At 43.3% G+C, this 22,198-nt stretch overlaps 1 protein-coding gene across 6 annotated transcripts in view; it reads right to left on the bottom strand.

Moving 5' to 3' along the window:
- Positions 1-13,560: 13,560 nt before the first annotated feature.
- cfap20dc (CFAP20 domain containing) overlaps positions 13,561-22,198 on the bottom strand; it is a 235,012-nt gene continuing 226,374 nt past the window's right edge. For all 6 annotated transcript variants that reach the window (XM_039772543.1, XM_039772544.1, XM_039772540.1 and 3 more), the window contains exon 17: positions 13,561-13,869. In XM_039772543.1, coding sequence (XP_039628477.1) covers positions 13,748-13,869 — 122 coding nt within the window. In that variant the 3' untranslated portion in view covers positions 13,561-13,747. The remainder of the gene's footprint in view (positions 13,870-22,198) is intronic.

Raw genomic sequence — 22,198 nt, 5'->3', positions numbered from 1 at the left:
ACAACTGGGTCGGCCCGTTTAAACTTACAGCAAATTAAACAAAAATGACGTCTGACTGTCTATCTAACTTTTATGTAGTGCCTTTCATATCTAGCTATCTAATCCTGCCAACTACGCTAAAATACCTACCTATATTATAGGTATATTATATAGTGCCTTTCATACCTATCCATTTATCTTATATAGTGCCTTTCATATCCATCTGTAATATAGCACATTTCCTATCCATCCATCCATTATATATATTCCCTTTCACATCCACCTACTACATAGCCTTTATCTATCCGTTTTATCCTGCCTACTACTCTAAATCTAGCCGTCTAATTCTGCCAACTATACTAAAATACCTATCTTTTATATAGTGCCTTTCATATCTATCTATCTAATCCTGCCGACTATGCTAAAATATTTATCTATCTATTGTGGATGTGTGAGGTAATGACAGAAGGACATATAATGATTTGGGGTGCCAACTGGCTCATCCTGTTTAATCTTAAAACAAACTAAATGAAAATGACACCTGTCATGACAGGAAAACTAGCCCTGGTTTTGGGCTTTCAAAATAAAGAGTATCAGACGGGATCGGAAAGGGTGGAGTCAGGTGCCCTCATGGTGCCATGAGGAGAGAAGGGGAAGGCACTATTAGCGATAGCACCACCTCCTGGTCTGGCAAGTCATTACATATCCTGACAGAGCCTGTGAGGAGATCCACACATGCATGACTCTCTCTCTCATATATATTTATATTATATATATATATATATATATATATCTATATAGATAGATAGATATATATATCTATATAGATAGATAGATAGATATATATAGATATATATAGATATATAGATAGATATATATAGATATATAGATAGATATATATAGATATATATATATATATAGATAGATATATATATATATATATATATATATATATAGATATATATAGATATATCTATCTATATATATATATATATATATATATATATATATATATATATATATATATATATATATCTATATATATATATATATATATATATATATATATATATATATATATATATATATATATATATATATATATATATATATATATATATATATATATATATATATATATATATATATATATCTATATATATATATATATATATATATATATATATATATATATATATATATATAGATATATATATATATATATATATATATATATATATATATATATATATATCTATATATATATATATATATATATATATATATATATATATAGATAGATAGATAGATAGATAGATAGATAGATAGATAGATAGATAGATAGATATGGAAAAAGACATGCAGGTTATGATTTTTATAATAGGTTTATTAACTCAATAGCTTGATTAGCTTTACTAACTCATAAGAATGTCACAATGGCATAGAGCACTTCGGTCCAATCTCGTAAGTGCTCTGATTGCTGGCCTTACAACTGTGAACCTACTTTTGCCCACCCTTGTATACATTATTGTCCATACACCCTGAGCTCATCTGAGGGTGATCCATTGTGCCAAGATGATGCCCAGTGAGGGCAACTGACTATGCACACTCCTTCCGGTCAAAGCCCTAGAAGACTCGGATGCCCCTGGAAAATGGCATCTGAGCTTACCTGAGAACTGAGCTCCAAACCCAAGACCCGCTCTACTGAACTTGGTTATTCTCTTCTGTTTTGCTGCACCAAGTGCTTGTTTTGTTTGGTCCGAATGAATGTCGTCATAAATGGGGGCAACCTGGCTGGCACCCTGACATTTCTTTGGATTCTCCCCTTGTCTGTATTCTTCTACTATATATAATCTCCAATGAGCTCCTTCGCCACACTGGCGAGGTCTTCAATAGAATTAACCCACGTGGCACCATTTGTTCTCGAAGACTGCTGAATTGCAAAACGAACAAAATGCATTTGTGTCTCGGAGGCGTTACGGGAGTTTCATTAAATCAAGGATAAGAAAACATGCCACAGTTGCTTTGGTTAGAATTTATTGTGTAACATTTATATCTTTTAAGACTCTGCAATAAAATATTGTCACATTAAGTGCTGTGTGCCACACTAAATTCCCGGAGGACTTATTAACAGTGTCACGGTGGAATGCTATAGCCGTTGGCATGCCGCATAACGAATATAACCCGTGCTTTTAGCCGTGGGCATAAATGGAATACCGTAAGGGCAGCAGAGGGTACGTCAGCCTTCGGGTAACAAGTGAAATGAGATGGGAGTGATCCGAACGGATGTATCCCAGACAATTGACACTTTCTGAAAGTGTCAACATTATAATAATTATTATAAAAGGGCCATATCAGCACACACCAGCAAAAGAAGTTAAAGGTGACAGCCACGCCGCAAATGAAAGAAGCCGGGAGACACAACTACTGTTACTAAACTGTTCAAAAAAATGAAAAGGAACACATGAGATCTCAATGGGAAAACAAATCCTGCTGGCTATCTCTGCTGCTATGGACTGATATGGGGATGTGTGAGGAACAAAAGGATGGAAATGAAAATGATGAACCGACAGAGAGAGGGCTGAACTCAGACACCCCGAAAATCAAAGGGAAACATAATGCGGCAGGGGAGGCCATTTAGCCGAAATGTCATTGCAGCAACTCCAAATCGTACTCAGTAGTTTGTATATCCCACACCCCACTATGCATGACAACGGATGGTATCCTGGGGGGATCTCCTCCCAGATCTGGACCAGAGACCACTGAGCTCCTGGACAGTCTGAGGCATCGGATGGACCAAAACATAATGTTCCTCCCAGAGGTGTTCTACTGGATTGAGGTCAGGCGTGTGAGTGGGGCTTTGGGGTGGGGGCAGTCAATGGGATCAATTCTTTCATCCTCTCGCCACATGAGGCTGGGCATTGTCGTGCGCCAGGAGGAACCAGCATAGGGTCTGACAACGAGTCCAAGGATTTTATCCTGATACCTAATGGCAGTCAAGGTGCCCACCGTTGTCAAGCCTGTAGAGGTCTGTGTGTTGCTCCATGGATATGCCTCCGCAGACCACCAAACCAGTTATGCTGAACGATGTTACAGGCAGCATGACGTTCTCCACGGCTTCTCCAGACACTTTCACATGTGTCACATGTGCTCAGGCTGAACCTGCTCTCATCTGTCAAAAGTTCAGGGCGCCAGTGGTGGACCTGCCAATTCTGGTATTCTATGGTAAATGCCAATCAAGCTCCACAGTGCCCACTAGAGGACATAGTCGGGCCCTCAGGCCACCCTCATGAAGTCTGTTTCTGATTGCTTGCTCAGAGACATTCACACAAGTGGCCGGCCTGCCTACTGGAGGTCATTTTGTAGGCTCTGCCAGTGCTTATCCTGTTCCTCCTTGGCCAAAGGTCCTGCTGATTGGTTAAGGACCCTCATATGAGGGGCCCTTTTCCAGCTCTCCTAGAGTAACTGCCAGTCTGTCTCCTGGAATCTCCTCCATACTGCCCTCAAGACTGTGTTGGGAGACACAGCAAACCTTCTGGCAATGCCATGTATTGATGTGCCTGCCATCCTGGAGAAGTTGGGCCACCTGTGCCAGCTCTGTAGGGCCCAGGTATGGCCTCATGCTACCAGAAGTGACACTGACCGTAGCCAAATGCAAAACGAATGAGAAAACAGAAGAGGAGGAAAAAAATGTCAGTGGCCTCCCGCCACCTGTTAAACCATTCATTCCTGTTTTGGGGGTCGTCTCATTGTTGCCCCTCTAGTGCACCAAAGCAGCTGAAACTAATGAACAAGCCCCTCTGCTACTAAACTGAGCAGATCAATAGCCCCCAAGTTTCACTGACTTGATGCTATACTCTCATTCCAAAGTGGTCCTTTCATTTGTTTTGAGCAGTTTATATAGCGCCTTCATTCAGAACCTTCACTTGGTACCCGTTTTGTGGCGTTGCAGCCTTGTGTTAAAATCATCTCAATTCATTTTTTTTTTCTCTCACCAAGCAACACTCAATACCCGAAAATGACAAAACGAAAACAGCATTTTGGGCAACATCACAAATTTATTAAAGAATAAAAACGGAAATCGCCCGTTGGCACGACCTTTCAGACCCTGTCCTCAGTAAACAGTGGGAGACTCCTAGCAGCGATTTCTGTCTGGAGCCTACTCAGGGCTGATATGAAGAGCTTCACTCAACTGAATTTTATGGATGTTCTGCCATTCTTCTCTGGGTGGAGTGGTGGCCCTGAGGCTTGGGGATCTGCGCTGGCAATCGGAAGGTTCACAATCCTGTAAATGCCAGAAGCGACTCTACTTCGTTGGACCCTTGACCGAGGCCCTTAACCTGCAATTGCTCCATACTGGGTGTGACGTTAATCTGCATTCAGGCCTACAAGGACTGGCACTCCAGCCACCATAAAACACTTCCCACTGGTCCAATCCATCTGAAATGGTATGGTGTTGTGGTGTCCCCCTTGGCACGGCTGCGCTTGAGGTCTAATCTGGGATCCTGAAGTGGTTTGTCATGGGGTGTCCAACAATACGCTTTGTCAGCACAGGCTCCTAACCTCTTCTCTGCACATCCTATCAAGCTCTGATAGGTTGGAATGGAGACCACCAGTAGACGGCTATTTTCAGGTTTCTCCGGAGATGTTTGACTGGGTTCAAGTCTGGGCTCTGGTCGGGCCACCCCTGGACATTAACAGAGTTGTCCCTACTCCATTCCTGTGTTGTCCTGTTGGAAGATAAACCGTCGGCCCGGTCAGAGGTCCAGAGCAGCCATTCCGACCAGGAGTCTTCTTGTGTTTGACTCAACAAGCTTTACACACCTGGATTTGAGGATTTTCTGCCATTCTCCTCTGTAGATCTTCTCAAGCTCTGTCAGGTTGGATGGAGACCACCGGTGGATGGCTATTTTCAGATCTCTCCAGAGATGTTTGACTGGGTTCAAGTCTGGGCTCTGGTCGGGCCACTCCTGGACATTAACAGAGTTGTCCCTACTCCATTCCTGTGTTGTCCTGTTGGAAGATAAACCGTCGGCCCGGTCAGAGGTCCAGAGCAGCCATTCCGACCAGGAGTCTTCTTGTGTTTGACTCAACAAGCTTCACGCACCAGGATTTGAGGATTTTCTGGCATTCTTCTCCACAGATCCTCTCAAGCTCTGTCAGGATGGACGGAGACAACCAGTGAACGGCCATTTTAAGGACTCTCTGGCGATGTTCAATTGAGTTTGGGCTCTGGCTGGGTAACTCAAGGACATTAGCAGAGTTGTCCCTAAGCCACTCCGGTGTTGTCTTTGCTTTATGACCCTGTGGCCCAGTCTGAGGTCCAGAGCCTTCTGGGGTTGGTTTTCATTATTGAGGTCTCTGGTTTGTTTTGCCCCATTCAGCTTTCCCTTAACCCTGCCTAGCCTCTCAGTCCCTGATGTTTCCACCATGGAGTCATATTGTTCAGGTCGTAAGCAGCACCTGACCTGTTACTTCGTTGGAGTCCCATTAGCAGCGATTCCTGCCTGGAGTCTTCATGAGTTTGACATGAGAAGCTTCACTCACCTGTATTTGGGCATTTTCTGCCATTCTTCTCCGCAGATCCTCTCAGGCTTTGTCAGGTTGGATGGAGATCACTAGTGGACAATGATTTTCAAGTCACTTCAGAGATGTTTGGTTGGGGTTCAGGTCCGAACTCAAGCTAGGTAACTCAATGAACATTAGAGAGTTGTCCCTACTCCATTTCTGTGTTGTCCTGTTTGAAGATAAACCGTCGGCCCGGTCAGAGGTCCAGAGCAGCCATTCCAACCAGCAGTCTTCTTGTGTTTGACGTGACAAGCTTCACCCACCTGGATTCGGGCATTTTCTGCCATTCTTCTCCACAGATCTTCTCTAAAGCTCTGTCAGGTGGTATGGAGACCACCAGTGGATGGCGATTTTTCAGTCTCTCTGGAGATGTTTGATTGGGTTCAGGTCCATACTCCAGCTAGGTAACTCAAGGGACATTCCCAGAGTTGTCTCTAAGGTACTTCTGCATCGTCTTTGCTTTGTCCAGTTGAAAAGCAAACCTTCAGTAGATGCTATGGTGGTCCCTAGTGCTCAAAATCAGATTTTTATTAAAGGATATCTCTGTCATCTGCTCAATGCCTAACTTTCTCTCAACTCTGCCGAATCTCCCAGTCCTTGATGTTGCCACCAGCCCTGCTTCACCCCATTACAGAGGTGCTGAGCGTTGCCCGGTTTCCTCCAGATGTGACGCTTTGAATTAATTATTAATTAACCCTAATTAATTAATTAATTGATTTAACTCAATTCTATCATTTGAGTTCAACCCTAACCCAACAGTTCAATCTCAGTTTCATCACACCAGGGAATCTTGTTTCTCATAGTCTTGAATGTCCTTTAGGTGCTTTATTGCAAACTCCAAATGGACTTCCTAAGAGAAGAAACTTCTGTTTGCCATAAACACCCTAATTAGCCGAGTGCTGTACTGATGGTCATCCTTCTGGAAGTTCCTCCCACAGCTTCTCTCTGATCATCTGATTTTCAATCACCATTCTTCGCAAGGCCCTTCTGTCACGATTGATCTCATCTTCTTCCACTTCAAAATTCTGGAGCCTACTGTGCACTTGGGATCCTTCGGTGCCCTACGATTTTATTTTATTATTTTCCCTGTAGCCTTCTCCAGATCTGTGCCTTGACACAATCCCACCTCTGAGCTCTCCAGACAACTCCTTCAACCTCATGGCTTGGTTTTTGCTCAACTGTGGACCTCCTTATGGACAGTGGTGTGCCTTTCCTAAACATTCCCAGAGTTGTCCCCGAGTCACTCCTGTTTCATTATTGCTTTGTCCTGTTGTACAGCAAACCTTCAGTTGACGGTGAGGTGGTCCTGAGTGCTCAGAAGCAGATTTTCATTAAAGGACAGCGGTGTGCCTTTCCTGATCACCCCAATCAATTGAATTGACCATCCAAGTTCTTGCTCATCTCTCCTACCGAGTCCCTTTTTCCCCCTGATTGCTCATTTTGGTTGGGCCACCAGCTCTAGGAAGGAGTCCTGGTTGTTCCAAACTTTTTCTACTTAATTATGGAGGCCAATTGGGCTCTTGGGAACCTTCAATGCAGCAGGAATTGTTTCTGTAGCCATTCCCAGATCTGCACCTCAACCTCATGGCTGGCTTTTTGTCGACTGTGGACCTCCTAGAGCCAAGCTGTGCATCTTTTTCCTCATCAGTCCCAATCCATTGAGATGACCACAGAGGGACTCCAAACAAGGTGAAGAAACATCTCAAAAGATGATCAATTGAATGAGACGCTCCTGATCCCAAGTAAAGGCTCTGCAAATTTGCGTCAGTGGGATATTTCAGTTAATCACGATGGTCGGCTTCACTTCTTCAGTATTTGTGGGTCACCGTTTGTCACTCTGAAGGTGTCAAGCGTACTGATGAAGCGCTGTTGATGCCACTGAAGAACAAATCCAAAAGCTGCCAGCCTCACGCATTGACGTGACACACAATGGCCGTTTAACTGTTGCCAACAATAGAAAGCATGTGCAAAAAGTAAACAAACAAAAGGGAACCGTCCATTGTAGTCGTCTGTTCTTTGATGTTCAGATATTTTTTAAATTATCATTCGTTCTCCTGAAGACCCTCACGTTATCTGGCTTGTGTTGATGTACTTTATAACCTTAATGCAAAAATGGATAATAAAAATGGAATAAACATACGGCACATCTGGTGCTTTGGCAGATTTATAAAAATTCAATAACATTCCTCATCCTGTGTGATTAAAGCTCATGATTCTTCATGATTCCCATTAGCATCCCAAAAGGAAACACCTGGATTATTTTTGTAAGCTAAAAACTGCATACATAAAATCAACTGTTCAGAGTAACCCGCTAGAGACCTTCATGTCTAAACAAAAATGTTCTGCAAAAGTCTTTACAAGAATACCAACCCCAGTGTACCCGTTAAGTGTGCCACGCAGACATGTCCTGTCGAGGAAGTCAGGGTGACCACAACCCCTCACACCCCGGTGGTCAAAGGAATGAAGTGGAAAAACACAAGACGGCCAGTTCGGTCCGTACCACTGACTCCTGTGGGGTCCCGAGTGACCCATTCAGCCTGGCAATACAAAGGATCTTGGGATGGTACTCACTAGTGGAAAGGCGCTATAGGAAATAAAAGGTTGTTAAGTGTGGATTTCTACATTGTAAGTGGCGAGTCCCTATGGACTGTGATGACATTGTGATCTGTAGCAAGAATGGGGGGCAGGTTGAGGAGACCCTGGAGAGGTGGCGAGATACTCTAAAGAGGAGAGGAATGGAGGTCTTCTGCTTCTTCTTCTTCTTTTGACTGCTCCCGTTAGGGGTCACCACAACAGATCATCTTCTTCCATCTCTTCCTGTCCTCTCCATCTTGCTCCGCTACCCCAACTGCATGTCCATAAACCTTCTCTTAGGCCTTCCTCTTCTCCTCTTGCCTGGCAGCTCTATCCTTAGCACCCTTCTCTCATTATACCCAGCATCTCTCCAGTGTAAATGTCCAAACCAACACAAACCAATGGCAGCTGAGTGCGAAATGACACGGCATCCCTTTCAGGCTTAATACTGAGCGTGAATATCCATTTATTTACTATCGATGAATTCCTTTAATATAAATGACAATCAATTACTATCAATTATTTTTTTCATACTATTGATTATCTCCAGACAGCTTGCACTTACTCCTCTCTTCCAAGTGCGTTTTCACTCCAACTCCAGCATACAAACGCACACCTTAACTCAGTCGACTTGATGCTCATTATAGACAAACGAATTAAAAGAGTTTCTCTGTGGTAGTAAAAGACACCGAAGAGAACGGCAGCCTCCATTTCGTGAAGGTCACGGACTGCACGCTGTGCACGTAGCGATTTTCAAAAGACGACGCTCAGGTAGCAAGCAAGGGTCAGCTCGCTCATTACAGCACCACGCCGAGACAGCCATTCCTATGAGTGATGGAGCGTCTCAACACTTCAGTGAGATTCTGCTTCCAGATATTTCGGTCTGATTGCTTTTCTTTGACGCAGGTTATCTTTAAAAGAGATAAAGTCACAGTAAAGGCTGATGGGGCAAAGGAGAGCTGGGCTGGTGTTTCGAGAGCTCTGGCCGGATCTTCTAGTAAGAGTAACATTAGGACGAGTGGCCCTGTAATGGACGTCTGCCGTGTTGTACCCAATGCTAAGCATCTCAAAATGGCGACTTGTAGTTAAAGTAAGACCACCACACAGCATACAAAACATGACAATTGAAATCTTATCTATCTATATATATCTCTATATATATATATATATATATATATATATATCTATATATATATATATATATATATACTCACCTAAAGGATTATTAGGAACACCTGTTCAATTTCTCATTAATGTAATTATCTAATCAACCAATCACATGGCAGTTGCTTCATTTAGGGGTGTGGTCCTGGTCAAGACAATCTCCTGAACTCCAAACTGAATGTCAGAATGGGACAGAAAGGTGATTTAAGCAATTTGGAGCGTGGCATGGTTGTTGGTGCCAGACGGGCGGTCTGAGTATTTCACAGTCTGCTCAGTTACTGGGATTTTCACGCACAACCATTTCTAGGGTTTACAAAGAATGGTGTGAAAAGGGAAAAACATCCAGTATGCGGCAGTCCTGTGGGCGAAAATGCCTTGTTGATGCTAGAGGTCAGAGGAGAATGAATGGGCCGACTGATTCAAGCTGATAGAAGAGCAACTTTGACTGAAATAACCACTCGTTACAACCGAGGTATGCAGCAAAGCATTTGTGAAGCCACAACACGCACAACCTTGAGGCGGATGGGCTACAACAGCAGAAGACCCCACCGGGTACCACTCATCTCCACTACAAATAGGAAAAAGAGGCTACAATTTACACGAGCTCAACAAAAGTGGACAGTTGAAGACTGGAAAAATGTTGCCTGGTCTGATGAGTCTCGATTTCTGTTGAGACATTCAAATGGTAGAGTCAGAATTTGGCGTAAACAGAATGAGAACATGGATCCATCATGCCTTGTTACCACTGTGCAGGCTGGTGGTGGTGGCGTAATGGTGTGGGAGATGTTTTCTTGGCACACTTTAGGCCCCTTAGTGCCAATTGGGCATTGTTTAAATGCCACGAGCTACCTGAGCATTGTTTCTGACCATGTCCATCCCTTCATGACCACCATGTACCCATCCTCTGATGGCTACTTCCAGCAGGATAATGCACCATGTCACAAAGCTCGAATCATTTCAAATTGGTTTCTTGAACATGACAATGAGTTCACTATACTAAAATGGCCCCCACAGTCACCAGATCTCAACCCAATAGAGCATCTTTGGGATGTGGTGGAACGGAGCTTCGTGCCCTGGATGTGCATCCCACAAATCTCCATCAACTGCAAGATGCTATCCTATCAATATGGGCCAACATTTCTAAAGAATGCTTTCAGCACCTTGTTGAATCAATGCCACCTAGAATTAAGGCAGTTCTGAAGGCCAAAGGGGGTCAAACACCAGATTAGTATGGTGGTCCTAATAATCCTTTAGGTGAGTGTATATATATATATATATATATATAAAATAAAATCCAAATACCACTGACTCACTCATCACAAAATCTCCCGAACCAGGAGGACTTGAGACTTGAAAATTGGAATGTAGCTTACCCTTGGCCCATAGGTGCTCGCTAAGAAACGGTTTTAAAAATTTCATGGTCCAAGCGCGATATTCCTTTTAGTTTTTTAGACCCGTTTGTATGTCTGCTTTTCATGAGAGAACTACTTCAAGGATTTAGATTGGGTTTTTTTCTATAAATTGCTTGAACATTCTGGTTGATTTTGCGACTTCTCTCATCCCACTAAGTATCACTCACTAAGTAAGTTCGCTTGTGGTAGCGATTTATTAGCGCGAATCTGAGAGAGACTCATCGGGCTGCGGGGCCCTCGTCACTCCACGCGTCTGCCTCGGGGCGTAACCTTAACTCTGCTTAGTTAGCGAACGAGAGAATGACTTAACGGATTTAGATTGGGTTTTTTTCTAGAATTTGCTTGAATATTCCAGTTGATTTTGCGACTTTTCTCATTGCGCTAAGAATCATAGTTCGCTTGCAGGAGCACTATATTGGTGCTAATTCGACACAGAGGCTGCGGGCCGAGGGGAGGGGGAAGAGTGACGTCAGGAGTGGGGAGTCGGGCAGGACCCTCCTCACTGTCCTGTTTCACTAATATGTGGGCGAAGCCGCAGCGGATGGCTAGTAAGCATATACATCTACAAAGTCTGTGAATGCAAGACGAGACTTTGAGGAACATAAAGTGGGATATATGAAATATTCCTGTACCCAGCTGGTAGCACTGCCACTGAAGGAGTTCTCACATCGCTTACGGAAAAACAGCTCATCCGAGGATAACAAGGGTCAGAAACATCAGGTGGAAACGTTACAAATCTCACTATTTTAATTTTATGAACATTCACAACTTGTGGTGCCCACAATCTCATGGGCAAGAACAGGAGTTTCACTAAACAGTCAATGTGGGTTCAGACGAGGGAGGTCGTGGTTTACCAACGTGCTGGAATTCTATGAGGAAGCAACAAAAGATGTGACCAGAGTGGTGCGTCTGAAATTATTGATGTGGACTTTCATAAAGTATTTGATGAGGTGCCACATGAGAGGCTGGGCATCAAACTAAGAGAAGTGGCAGTTGAGGGTATGGTGTGCTGGTGGGTGCAGAATTGGTTCAGACACAGGAAGCAGAGGGTGATGATGGGGGGAGCCTCATCAGAATTGGGTGAAGTTAAGAGTGGTGACCAGCAGGGGTCAGTGCTGGGGCTGCTGCTACTTTTAATATCTATAAATGACTTGGACAGCAGACAGGCTTGGGCAGATTTGTGGACAATGGAATTTAATGTCAGTAAATGTAAAGAATTAAAAGTGGGAAGTAGAAATGGGAAGTTGGAATACACAAAGGGAGGTCTGAAAATCAAAAGACCACCTTATGAGAAGGACTTAGTTCATAGCATAGCAGTCCACTGCGACTCCTCTCCTATAGTGTTCAGAAGCCATTAACAGACTGTCAGGTTATATAGCGCCTTGACGTGTGGAGTACAAGTCCCAGGAGGTTCTCCTCAAGCTTTATAACACACTGGTGAGGCCTCATATGGAGCCCTGTGTGTAGTTTTGGTCTCCAGGCTACTTAAAGGACATAACAGCAATGGAGAAAGTCCAGAGAAGAGCAACTAGGCTGATTCAGGGCTACAGGGAATGAATTATGAGGAAAAATTAATAGAAGATGAAGAGACCACCTGACTGTTTAAAATGATGAAGAGAACTAGTGCAGTGGATCGAGACAGTGACATTAAAATGAGTTCATCAAGAACACAGGGACACCCTTGGAAACTTGTGAATGGTATATTTCACACAAACATTAGGAAGTGAGGAAGAGAACCATCGACACATAGAATAAGCGACCAGGTTACATGGTAGACTGTAGATCTTTAGGATCCTTCAGAACTCAACTTGATGTTATGTTGGGAGAATGAAGTGGATTGGACCAACGAGCTTCGTTGGGCTGAATGGCCTGTTCTTGTCCGGATTGTTCTAATGTGTACTTCTAATGTGAGGTATGGTGGCATTTTGGGTATTGTGTAGAACCGACTACTTAATGCTGGATGGGTCACATGTGAAACGATCAGACAGAGTCAAAAAAGCAGCAATTGTTTCGAAGCTAGAAGTTGCATTCCTTGTGAATTCCCACTCACGGCGCACCATGCACCACAGCACTCTACTTAGCTGCCTTCCTGGTGCGCCTCGCCTCGCACTGCATCAAAGCATTAAGCTGCTCCTTAAAGTTGCAGTTACACTGAAGCAATAAGGTCGAGGGTTTCAGGTTACACGAGTCTCTCATGAACTCCCGATCACGTTGGTCGCACTTTGCACCACAGTGCTCTACTTGGCCATCTTCCTGGTTCACCTCGCCCTGCACCGCAGCAATGCAATAAGCTCCTCCTTAAAGTCGTGATCGCTTTGAAGCAATAAGGTGTGGGGTGGGGGGGTCCGGGTCCCACATAAACTCCCAATCGTGCCTCACTTTGCACCATATTGCCTTTCAGGGAGCGCAACACAAGAAAGTGAACAGGGACCACAAGTGGCTGAGGGTCCACATCGTACAGGAACTCATTGGGTCTTAGAAGCAAAGTGGTATGGAAAAGGCCTAATGACAGGCACGCCCAGCAGTACTGTGGCATTTTCAGTTGTGTGTTCTCCTTTTGCTCATCCCTATTTATGTTCCGGTAAGTTCTTTTAAAAAAATTTTTTTCACACGTGTGGGGTACACAGGGGGTCCCTACAGACTTATGTCTATTCATTTGTGGCGTGTAATAGATAAACAGCGTATAACAGAAATAGGATTTTTTTTTTTTTTTAAAAAGGGAAACGTCACCCAATGGACTTGTTCTGTTTTTTTAAAGAGTATAATCACATTATGAAATCTGCTAAACACCACGAAGATTATAAAGTATTTCAATTTTAATTGTTTTCCAATGGAAAAGGCAAACAAACCATTAACAGTGCGTTTAAGGAAAAAAGAAAAAAAAAAGACACAAAACAAAGCTCATCAAAATGTAACGTACAGTACAACATAGACTCCAGTTGTATAAATTCAGTCATTCGAAAATAGAATCACATACAAGCATGTGACATGAGTCCACTTCACGCCTTCCTATTCCTACTTTACCGTGTTCCTTCATTCAGTCTTTTCCGTTATGCCAGTTCATAATACTTCCCCGTTTCAGGATCAAAGTAGCAGTTAAGACAAGGGTCATAGAGCAGAGTGAGGACTTCATCGTCTTCATCGTCTTCTTCGACATCATGCTTCTGATTGCCTGTAAAAAGTAAGACACATTCTAAATAGGTGGTTGGCTTATGGATCATTCCTGCCATTCACAGCCCCCTTCTTGGGGGGATTTTAGAAATTTTAGAAACATCCCACTGACACAGGCATTTAGACCCCTTAGCATTGGGGGTCATCCCATTCTACTGCTCATCGTTGAGATGCTTCTACACCATCTTTGGAGTCTGCCTATGGTCAATTCACTTCATTGGTCTGATTAGGAAAAGGCACACAGCTGTCTAGAGAAGGGTGAGGGTTAGGATTAGGGTTAGGGTTAGGTCAAAGGAATTTCCTGCCGATCTCAGACAGGATCGATTGGAGAAACAGATCTGGAGAAGCATACAGCAGAGTGGTCTCCATAATTCTAGAAGGAATATATCTACAACAAACACAACCCTCCCTCGAGCTGAGCAATCTTCTTCTTTCGGCTTCTCCCATTAGGGGTTGTCAGAGCGGATCATCTTCTTTCATATCTTTCTGTCCTCGTCATCTTGTTCTCTCACACCCATCACCTGCATGTCTTCTCTCACCACATCCATAAAACCTTCTCTTAGGCCTTCCTCTTACTTGGCAGCTCTATCCTTAGCACCCTTCTCTCATTATACCCCTCATCTCTCCTTTGCACAAACCAAAGCCATCTCGCCTCTCTGACTTTGTCTCCCAATCTGAGCTGACCCTCAAATGTCCTTATTATGTCCTTATTTCTAATCCTGTCTATCCTCATCACACCCAATGCAGATCTTAACATCTTTAACTCTGCTACCTCCAGCTGTCTCCTGTGCCACCGTCTCCAGCCCACCGTCTCACTACCGTCCTGTAGACTTTCCCTTTCACTCTTGCTGATACCCGTCTGTCACAAATCACTCCTGACACTCTTCTCCAGTCACTCCACCCTGCCTCCACTCTCTTTTTCACTTCTGTCCCACAATCCCCATTACTCTGTACTGTCAATCCCAAGTATTTAAACTCATTCACTTTCGCCAAATCTACTCCTGTCATCCTCACCATTCCACTGACCTCCCTCTCATTCACACACATGTATTCTGTCTTGGTGGTCCTACTGACCTTCGTTCCTCTCTTCTCATATCTCCACCTCTCCAGGGTCTCCTCAACTTGCTCCCTACTATCACTACAGATCACAATGTCATCAGCAAACCTCATAGTCCACGGGGACCCCTGTCTAATCTCATCTGTCAACCTGTCCATCACCACTGTAAATATGAAAGGGCTCAGAGCCAATCCCTGATGTAATCCCAAGAAAGGACTCGGAGCTGATCCGTGTAATAAGGGAGAAAAGTCTTGGTAACCAAGAGATGACCGAGAACCCAATGGAGACACTATGGCTGAGCTTTAGAGAACCTGTGTGGAGATGGGAGAAACTTCTAGAAGGGCAACCATCATGGCAATTCTCTACCAATTTGGGCATTATGACAGAGTGGTCAGACAGAAGCCCCTCCTTAGTAAAAGACACCTGGAACCCCTGTTTGGGCATCTAAAGGACTCTCAGATGGTGAGAAACAAGATTCTCTGGTCTGATGAAACCAAGATAGGCCTCATGTCTGGAGGAGACCACGGCCCCGCTCATCACCTGCACAATAACATTCCAAGTGGGCAGCATCAGGGACTCTACAGGCAAACTACAGAGACATCCTCAACGAAAACCGGCTGCTGACCGTTCTGGACCTCAGACTGGGCCGAAGGTTCACCTTCCAACAGAAAGAAGCAACGACAACAGAGCAGTGGCTTATGGACGACTCTGAGAATGTCCTTGACTTTGAACCCCATGAAACTTGTCTGACGAGACCAGAAACAAGCCGTCCACCGATGGTCTCCATCCCACCCGAAAGAGCTTGAGAGGATCTGCAGAGAAGAAACGCAGAACATCTCCACATCCAGGGGTATGACACTTGTCTCATCAGACTGAGAAAGACTCCAATCACCACAGATTGGCTGAGGATAGGGTCTGAATTATTGTGTGAATGTGAGGCTTCAGTTTTTAATTTTTAATAAAAATTCCTAACCTCCTCTTTTTGCTTTGTCATTCTGGGGTATTTAGTGTTGCTTGATGAGGGAAAAACATGAATTGGGTTGGGTTGAAACGTAACAAAATGTGTAAAAAATCTGAACTGCAGACTTTTGGAATCCCCTGCAACGTCTCTTTCAGCAAGCAATTCAGTGTGACCAACATTTAGCGATGGCTCAAAAAGATCAAGGAGGTGTGTGGACCTTAAGGTGGCCAACAATGTCTGTTGTGATAGAAAGGGTAAGCGGGTACAGCCACCCACAGCGAATATCAATGAACCTGGCAGCAAGTGGGAGGAAGCTGGTAGAAACACAAGAACATGAAATCCTCCAAGAAGAAGACGATGACAGCACAGTAAGGCTTATGCACTGTAAAGTGATGATGCTACTCACTGAGCCACCCAGCCACTCACACAACACCCCTTGAAGCTAAGCCTGTTCGGGCCCGGCCAGCACTTGGATAGGAGACCATCTACGAAAAGCTGGGGTTGCTGCTGGAAGAGACATTGTTGGGGCCAACAGGGGGCTCTTACCCTGTGGTCTGAATGTGGATCCCAATGCCCCAGTGCAGTGACGGGGACAGTTGTGCTGTGAAAATGGCGGCGTCCTTTGGATGAGACTTAAAAAAAGAAAAAAAAAAAAACCTGATTCTCTGTGGTCATAAAAGATCACTGGGCATCCTTCGTAAAGAGCAGGGAGTATCCCGAAGTCCTGGCTAAGCTGCCCACAACAGCCCGGTCATCTGGGCCCCCTAATCATCCCCTGTCTCTAACTGGCCAACTGCCTCACCCCTTCAGTACCTAACAGCTAATGTGTGGTTAAAGTTCGGGCACAAAAATGGCTGCCATCGCATCATCCGGGTGGGTGCTGCACATTAGTGGTGGTTCAAGTGGCTCCCCACTGCCTATGAAAAGCACTTTGAGTAGTGAGAAAAGCGCTATATAAATGAAAAGAATTATCATTTTTTACAAAATTAATTTCCGTGGCTTATTCACCAGGAAGATGAGCGCATTAGCGCCAGCGCCAAAGATGGAGGAGCTGAGCAGAAGCGTAATGAAGGTAACTGCTGAAAAATGAGCCAAAGAGGAATGAGAAGCGGTGTGTTTCTCTTTCCTGGAAAGAGATGGATGGCCACCTCAACGGTTGCTGAGCCCCCTGAAAAATGATGGTTCAGCAGGCATTAGTTGCCATTATTGATAGATACTGAATATTCTCAGCAAACAAGCATTTTTCTCTTGTGAGTTGAGTTTTACCAAGAAAAATGTTATTAATCATCCTTTAGCTTTAAAACCATTTCCAATTTTACTACTACTTGATTTGCTTTGAAATTCCTGGGAAACTTACAGTACAGGTTGGATGAGGGAGGTGACGGCAACGAGCACACGGGGATGGAAACTGGACAAGCTTAAATAATAATAATATTAATAATAAGGAGGTGAATAAGATCAGTTATTTTATATCTGAAATTAATTTAATTGTGTTTATTGCTGATCAATTTTAAGAAGCTAAACTCCATCCCCGGTGATTCACTTCTGTACAAACTTTCCAAAGTGGTGACTACTTTTTATGGGCCCTGCACTAACAGCAGTCACCAAGCTACAAGACAGACAGAGCGGCACTTGAGGCTGTGGAGAGGAGAACAAGCAAGTGCGTCTCAGAGCTTGAGGACTTAAGACTCAGAAAGTTAAACTTGTTCAGTCTGAGCAGAGAAGATGGCGTGGGGGTCTCATCCAGGTCTTCAAAATACTCAAAGGCATCGATAAAGTAGATCCAGCAACATTGTTTCAGCTTAACAATGAATCCCATAAATCGAGGACAGTAGACATTACCTCTGTTATAGCGAGCCTATGTGAAAACATCAGTGTCAAATGCGGACGGAGTTGGGATCGTGAACGCGGCTGAGAGAATAAAACTGAATAAAAAAATAAAAAAATACAAAAAACAAAGCTAACCTTTACAAGTATCATAAATTTACACCGCCTGTTACAGACTGGAATCAAATGTATGTTTTTATTCTAAAATAGTAAGAATACGAGCAGCTCACTTCTAAAAACGGACTCCTCCGGGATCAAACCCGTGAAGCTTTGATTACCAGTCAACAGTTGATACCGTTGCGCCACCGAAGCTGTCATAGCAACTGTGTGTTGATGTCGCACCCTAACGCGGGTTGTTTTTCTGCAGTTATATTTTTGAATGGAAGCGCGTTTGTTCTATTTGTACCTTTTGTGAAAGTGTTTCTTTGATAGTTGGAATTCAGGCTTCACACATGTCTACATTTTGTCAGTTATTACTAAAATATGAAGAACGTTTCTGTTTTAACGATGCGTTTACATAGATCGTTGTAGACACGGAACACACATGAAATGCAAGTGTCCCAAATAACGATATAGTATTTATAAAAGGTGTCAATTTGCTTGACTTCTCACTCTATACAACTCCAAGCAACTGACACGCAGGTAAACAGACTTGAGCGGAGAAAACTGTGTGGGGTGGGGGATGTGATAGCAGGCTGCATATCAACACATTTAAAGGACAAAAGACGCTGATGGAGAGGTGCGAAGTGTTTTAAGGTGGGACGGATCTACGAGTTTTTTTGTAGGCTCTGGTAATTCTAGTGTTAAGAAATGTAGTTGTGTGAAGTCCCCAAGTTCCTGTAGGGTATTCTCTCCCATCTTAGACACCCACCTCTTCCATATCTCCTGCCTCTAAACCCCGCCCCCACAGAGTGGAGTGGGGTCTCCTATTTCGAAAATTAAAAAGACAAAAATCTAAACTTGCTGCAATAAAAGGCAGACAAATACAGAAAGCTGGAGAGTGACTTCTCACTGCCGACAGCTCAATGCCACTTAACCAGAAATGCGAAATATGAAAATGATTAATAGTGACATCTGACAAGACAGGTTTAAGAACTTGTGGGGGTGTTATAGATTGATGGTAAGACATGACAGCATCAAAGAAAAGACAAAACTCTCAGGATATGAAGACGCTAGACAACTGGTGAAATACACGGAAGGTGTAGAAACGTTTTTTTGAAGCAGATGTTGATGCCATCGACATTCATCCTTCAAGCGATTCTTTTCTGGAAATGCTTTGGTGTGAAGGCAAGGAGAGATGCTGTCACAGAGTCTTCACATTGACAAGACCGAAACATTGAGGGAGTTGAGGTGCCGGACGAGGACAGTAAGTTGAGTGCAGCAACTGCAATGTCCCCCCCTTAAATGAAACACCGCATTAGTTGATTAATTAGTACAAGGCCGTACCTCCCATCCTTGAATTTGCAAGGAAAATGGTAGGCAATCTGTAGTATGGAAAGACCCGACTCCGTCTCTAGAAGCCAGGCCTGCTGCAGTTGTAACCTGGAATTTGCAACAAACCAGAATAAACAGAAGGTCCCAGTGTGGCAGTGTGTATGCATATGTAATGTGTCAAAGTGTGAGTGTCTGGCATAGACTAGTGCCCCATCCAAGGTTGGGTTGACCTTGTTCCCAATGCCACCCTCTACTAGATAAACTTACATTGATAATGAACTCATGTGTTGTGCTGGTGAAGTGGCTCGATTTATTCACTCCCCAATTCTCCCCATCACACCATTGCAATGAAGGTGTTAGAATTTCACATGAACTTCCAAATAACGCAGTAAAATCAATTACAGTCTATTCTATGGTCCTCCCTTCAATCTGTTGTGAATAGGAGCCATAAACTTAGCCAAAAAGCTGTGCAAGGCTTGCTAAAAGTCAGCTATAGCAGGCCAGACTCTTCACTAGTCTGCCCAGATAAGGTTGTAATGGCAGACTCACTCTCCCTAACTGGCAGCTACACCATCAAGACCCGTGGCCTCGCAAGCTGTGGAACGTTAGACCGGACAAGCCGTACTTCTTCCAAATAAAACTTCCCCAATTGACGATCAAAGATAAGCCAAAAAACAAACAATATGTAAAATAATAAAGTGAGTATATATTAATAAAAAAAGAAATAAACTCCAAACTCTTATATATATATATCTCAATCACACCCTTACCAGCCCCAACATAACACTCAACCTCAAAAGTGACCGGTGAAACGTAATAAAAAGGTGCAGCAAAAAGTTAAAATACAGCAAGAAACCCTCCTTTAACCCCACACTGAACATGAAATCAATGAGACACAAAGAAAAGACGAAACACACATAATAGTCCAGAAGATTAAACTGAAAAATGAATAACGCTTGTGAACCTTATTCAGCTGGAAAAAAAAAAAAGTGTCCTACAGCAATTATACACAGATGAAAATGGCTTGCTCCTCTCCCCAAACAACAAGAAACAGTCTCACCGTGTTTATCCTCAGTACGTCGGTGTAGTCCAGAACTCCAGGGTTTTGTGTTGCAAAGGTGATGTTGTCAGGCATTGAAAGTGGCAAGGAGAAAAAGGTGTAAATGATCTGGATCGCTGCTTTCTCCTGGCTCTGCAGTGAATTGGTGGTATAGAACAGGATTACTTTTTTTTTTTTTGTCCTCCTGTTTAAATAGTGAATGACGTGGATGCAGGTGATGGGATTGACAGGACAAATTATCATAAGGGACCACGGTTCAACAGTGTTATCCTTCCCCCTTTGTATTCAGCATGTTACATAGACACATAAACCACGTAAACAGGACAATGCTGCGAAAGATGGGACTCGGCACAAAATACACTTATGATGACGTTAATCATGTAGCACCACTACAAGGCCTCATCCCAACCACCACAAATAGCTTTCGGCCTACACAGGCCTAAAATGGGGACCTGGATTTTAACATTTAAAAGCAATTCAAAATGTTAAACAATATTCTAAACACAGTTGAATTAAAATATAAAGAATGTCATAGCAGGGCTATTCATTTCTTGTATGGATTCAGTCAGACGTCAAGTGGGGCCATTCCACTTGCCGTTGTTGACACATTATTTTAGATTTTTTTTTGCATTCTCCTAACTACTGAAAGCATTACAATTTTGTTTGAAATTCCACATAATAATAAACAATAACAGTAATTATTCCTTACATTTATATAGCTCTTTTCTCATTACTCAATGCAGGTCATCAACAGAACATCAGTAAAATAAATTGTATTCTATGGTCCCTCTTCATTTTACAGTGAACAGGAGTAAGAAACATAGCAAGAAAGGGTATGAGGCTTGTTAAAAGTACCCTAAAGCAGGCCAGACCCTTCACTAGCCTGCTCAGATATGGCCTCACCCCAACCACCACAGATAGACCTTGGCCTGCACAAGCCTACAATGGAGACTTGGCTTTTAAAATGTAAAAGCAATTCAAAATGTTAAACAATATTTTAAACACAGTTGAAATTAAATCAAAAGGATGTCATAGCAGGGCTATTCCTTTCTTCTATAGATTCAGTCAGACATCAAGTGAGGCCATTCCACTTACCATTGTCAACGCATTATGGTTGGCTAGAGCTACCAAGTTGTTTTCCGTTTGTATCTTGTTAAATCGCTCTTCTGCCGTGGACACAGTCAACCATCAGATCCTCCTTACCACCCTCTCTGACCTTGGCATCACATTAGCGGTGTCACAGAAAACGGAAAATCAGATCAATGCCCGGGGGAAAAAAAAACAAATAAGGTGGCAACCAAAACACCAGGGTAAAGCGAGAATCAGAAGTCAAAGTCAAAAAAGGAGATCAAAAATCGAGAAACGAAACATGACGCTAGAACCTACTGGAAATGGAAGCCAGCAAAGCTAGAATTGAAGTTCAAGGAGTGTTATCCATCGAGGGGTCACTTGTAATGTGATAGCCACTGTATTTAGAGCCTCACATCCCGTGACAAAATCACTGCAACGATTGCATTCATGTGCCGCATATGACCAAGTAAACAAAGAAATGAAATGGAAATAAAATCAAATAAAAATGATCAAACAACCTCAAAATCAGATTCCACATAAAAGAATAAACGTAAAATTACCCAAAACACACGTATAGAATGCGTTCATTACTATATTGGGGGAGTACACTAGAACTGACAAAGTCAGATTGTGGTCACAGTGCTGGAGACCCAGGCCACCATCCCCTGCACATGGCATCCATCCTGAAGTTTACTGTCTCATTTGTCTGCTCTCGATGTTTCAAGATTTTCTCTCGCGATTTTTGCTTTCATCTCTGTGTTTCTGCCAAGGGGTGGTTCTGCTGACATTTATTTCTTGACGGCCGCACTTTGAGCCTGCTGTTGCCCCCCGAAATGTTGCCACCATCTCTAAAACACCTTGTTCTGAAAGGGAATGGCCCGCCATAATGGCAGAAGTAGTGATTAGACGCAGTGCCAGGT

Source organism: Polypterus senegalus, chromosome 12 (assembly GCF_016835505.1).
Source record: "Polypterus senegalus isolate Bchr_013 chromosome 12, ASM1683550v1, whole genome shotgun sequence".
In the NCBI taxonomy this organism is placed as follows: domain Eukaryota; kingdom Metazoa; phylum Chordata; class Cladistia; order Polypteriformes; family Polypteridae; genus Polypterus; species Polypterus senegalus.
This window is presented reverse-complemented; position numbering and strand designations above follow the sequence as displayed.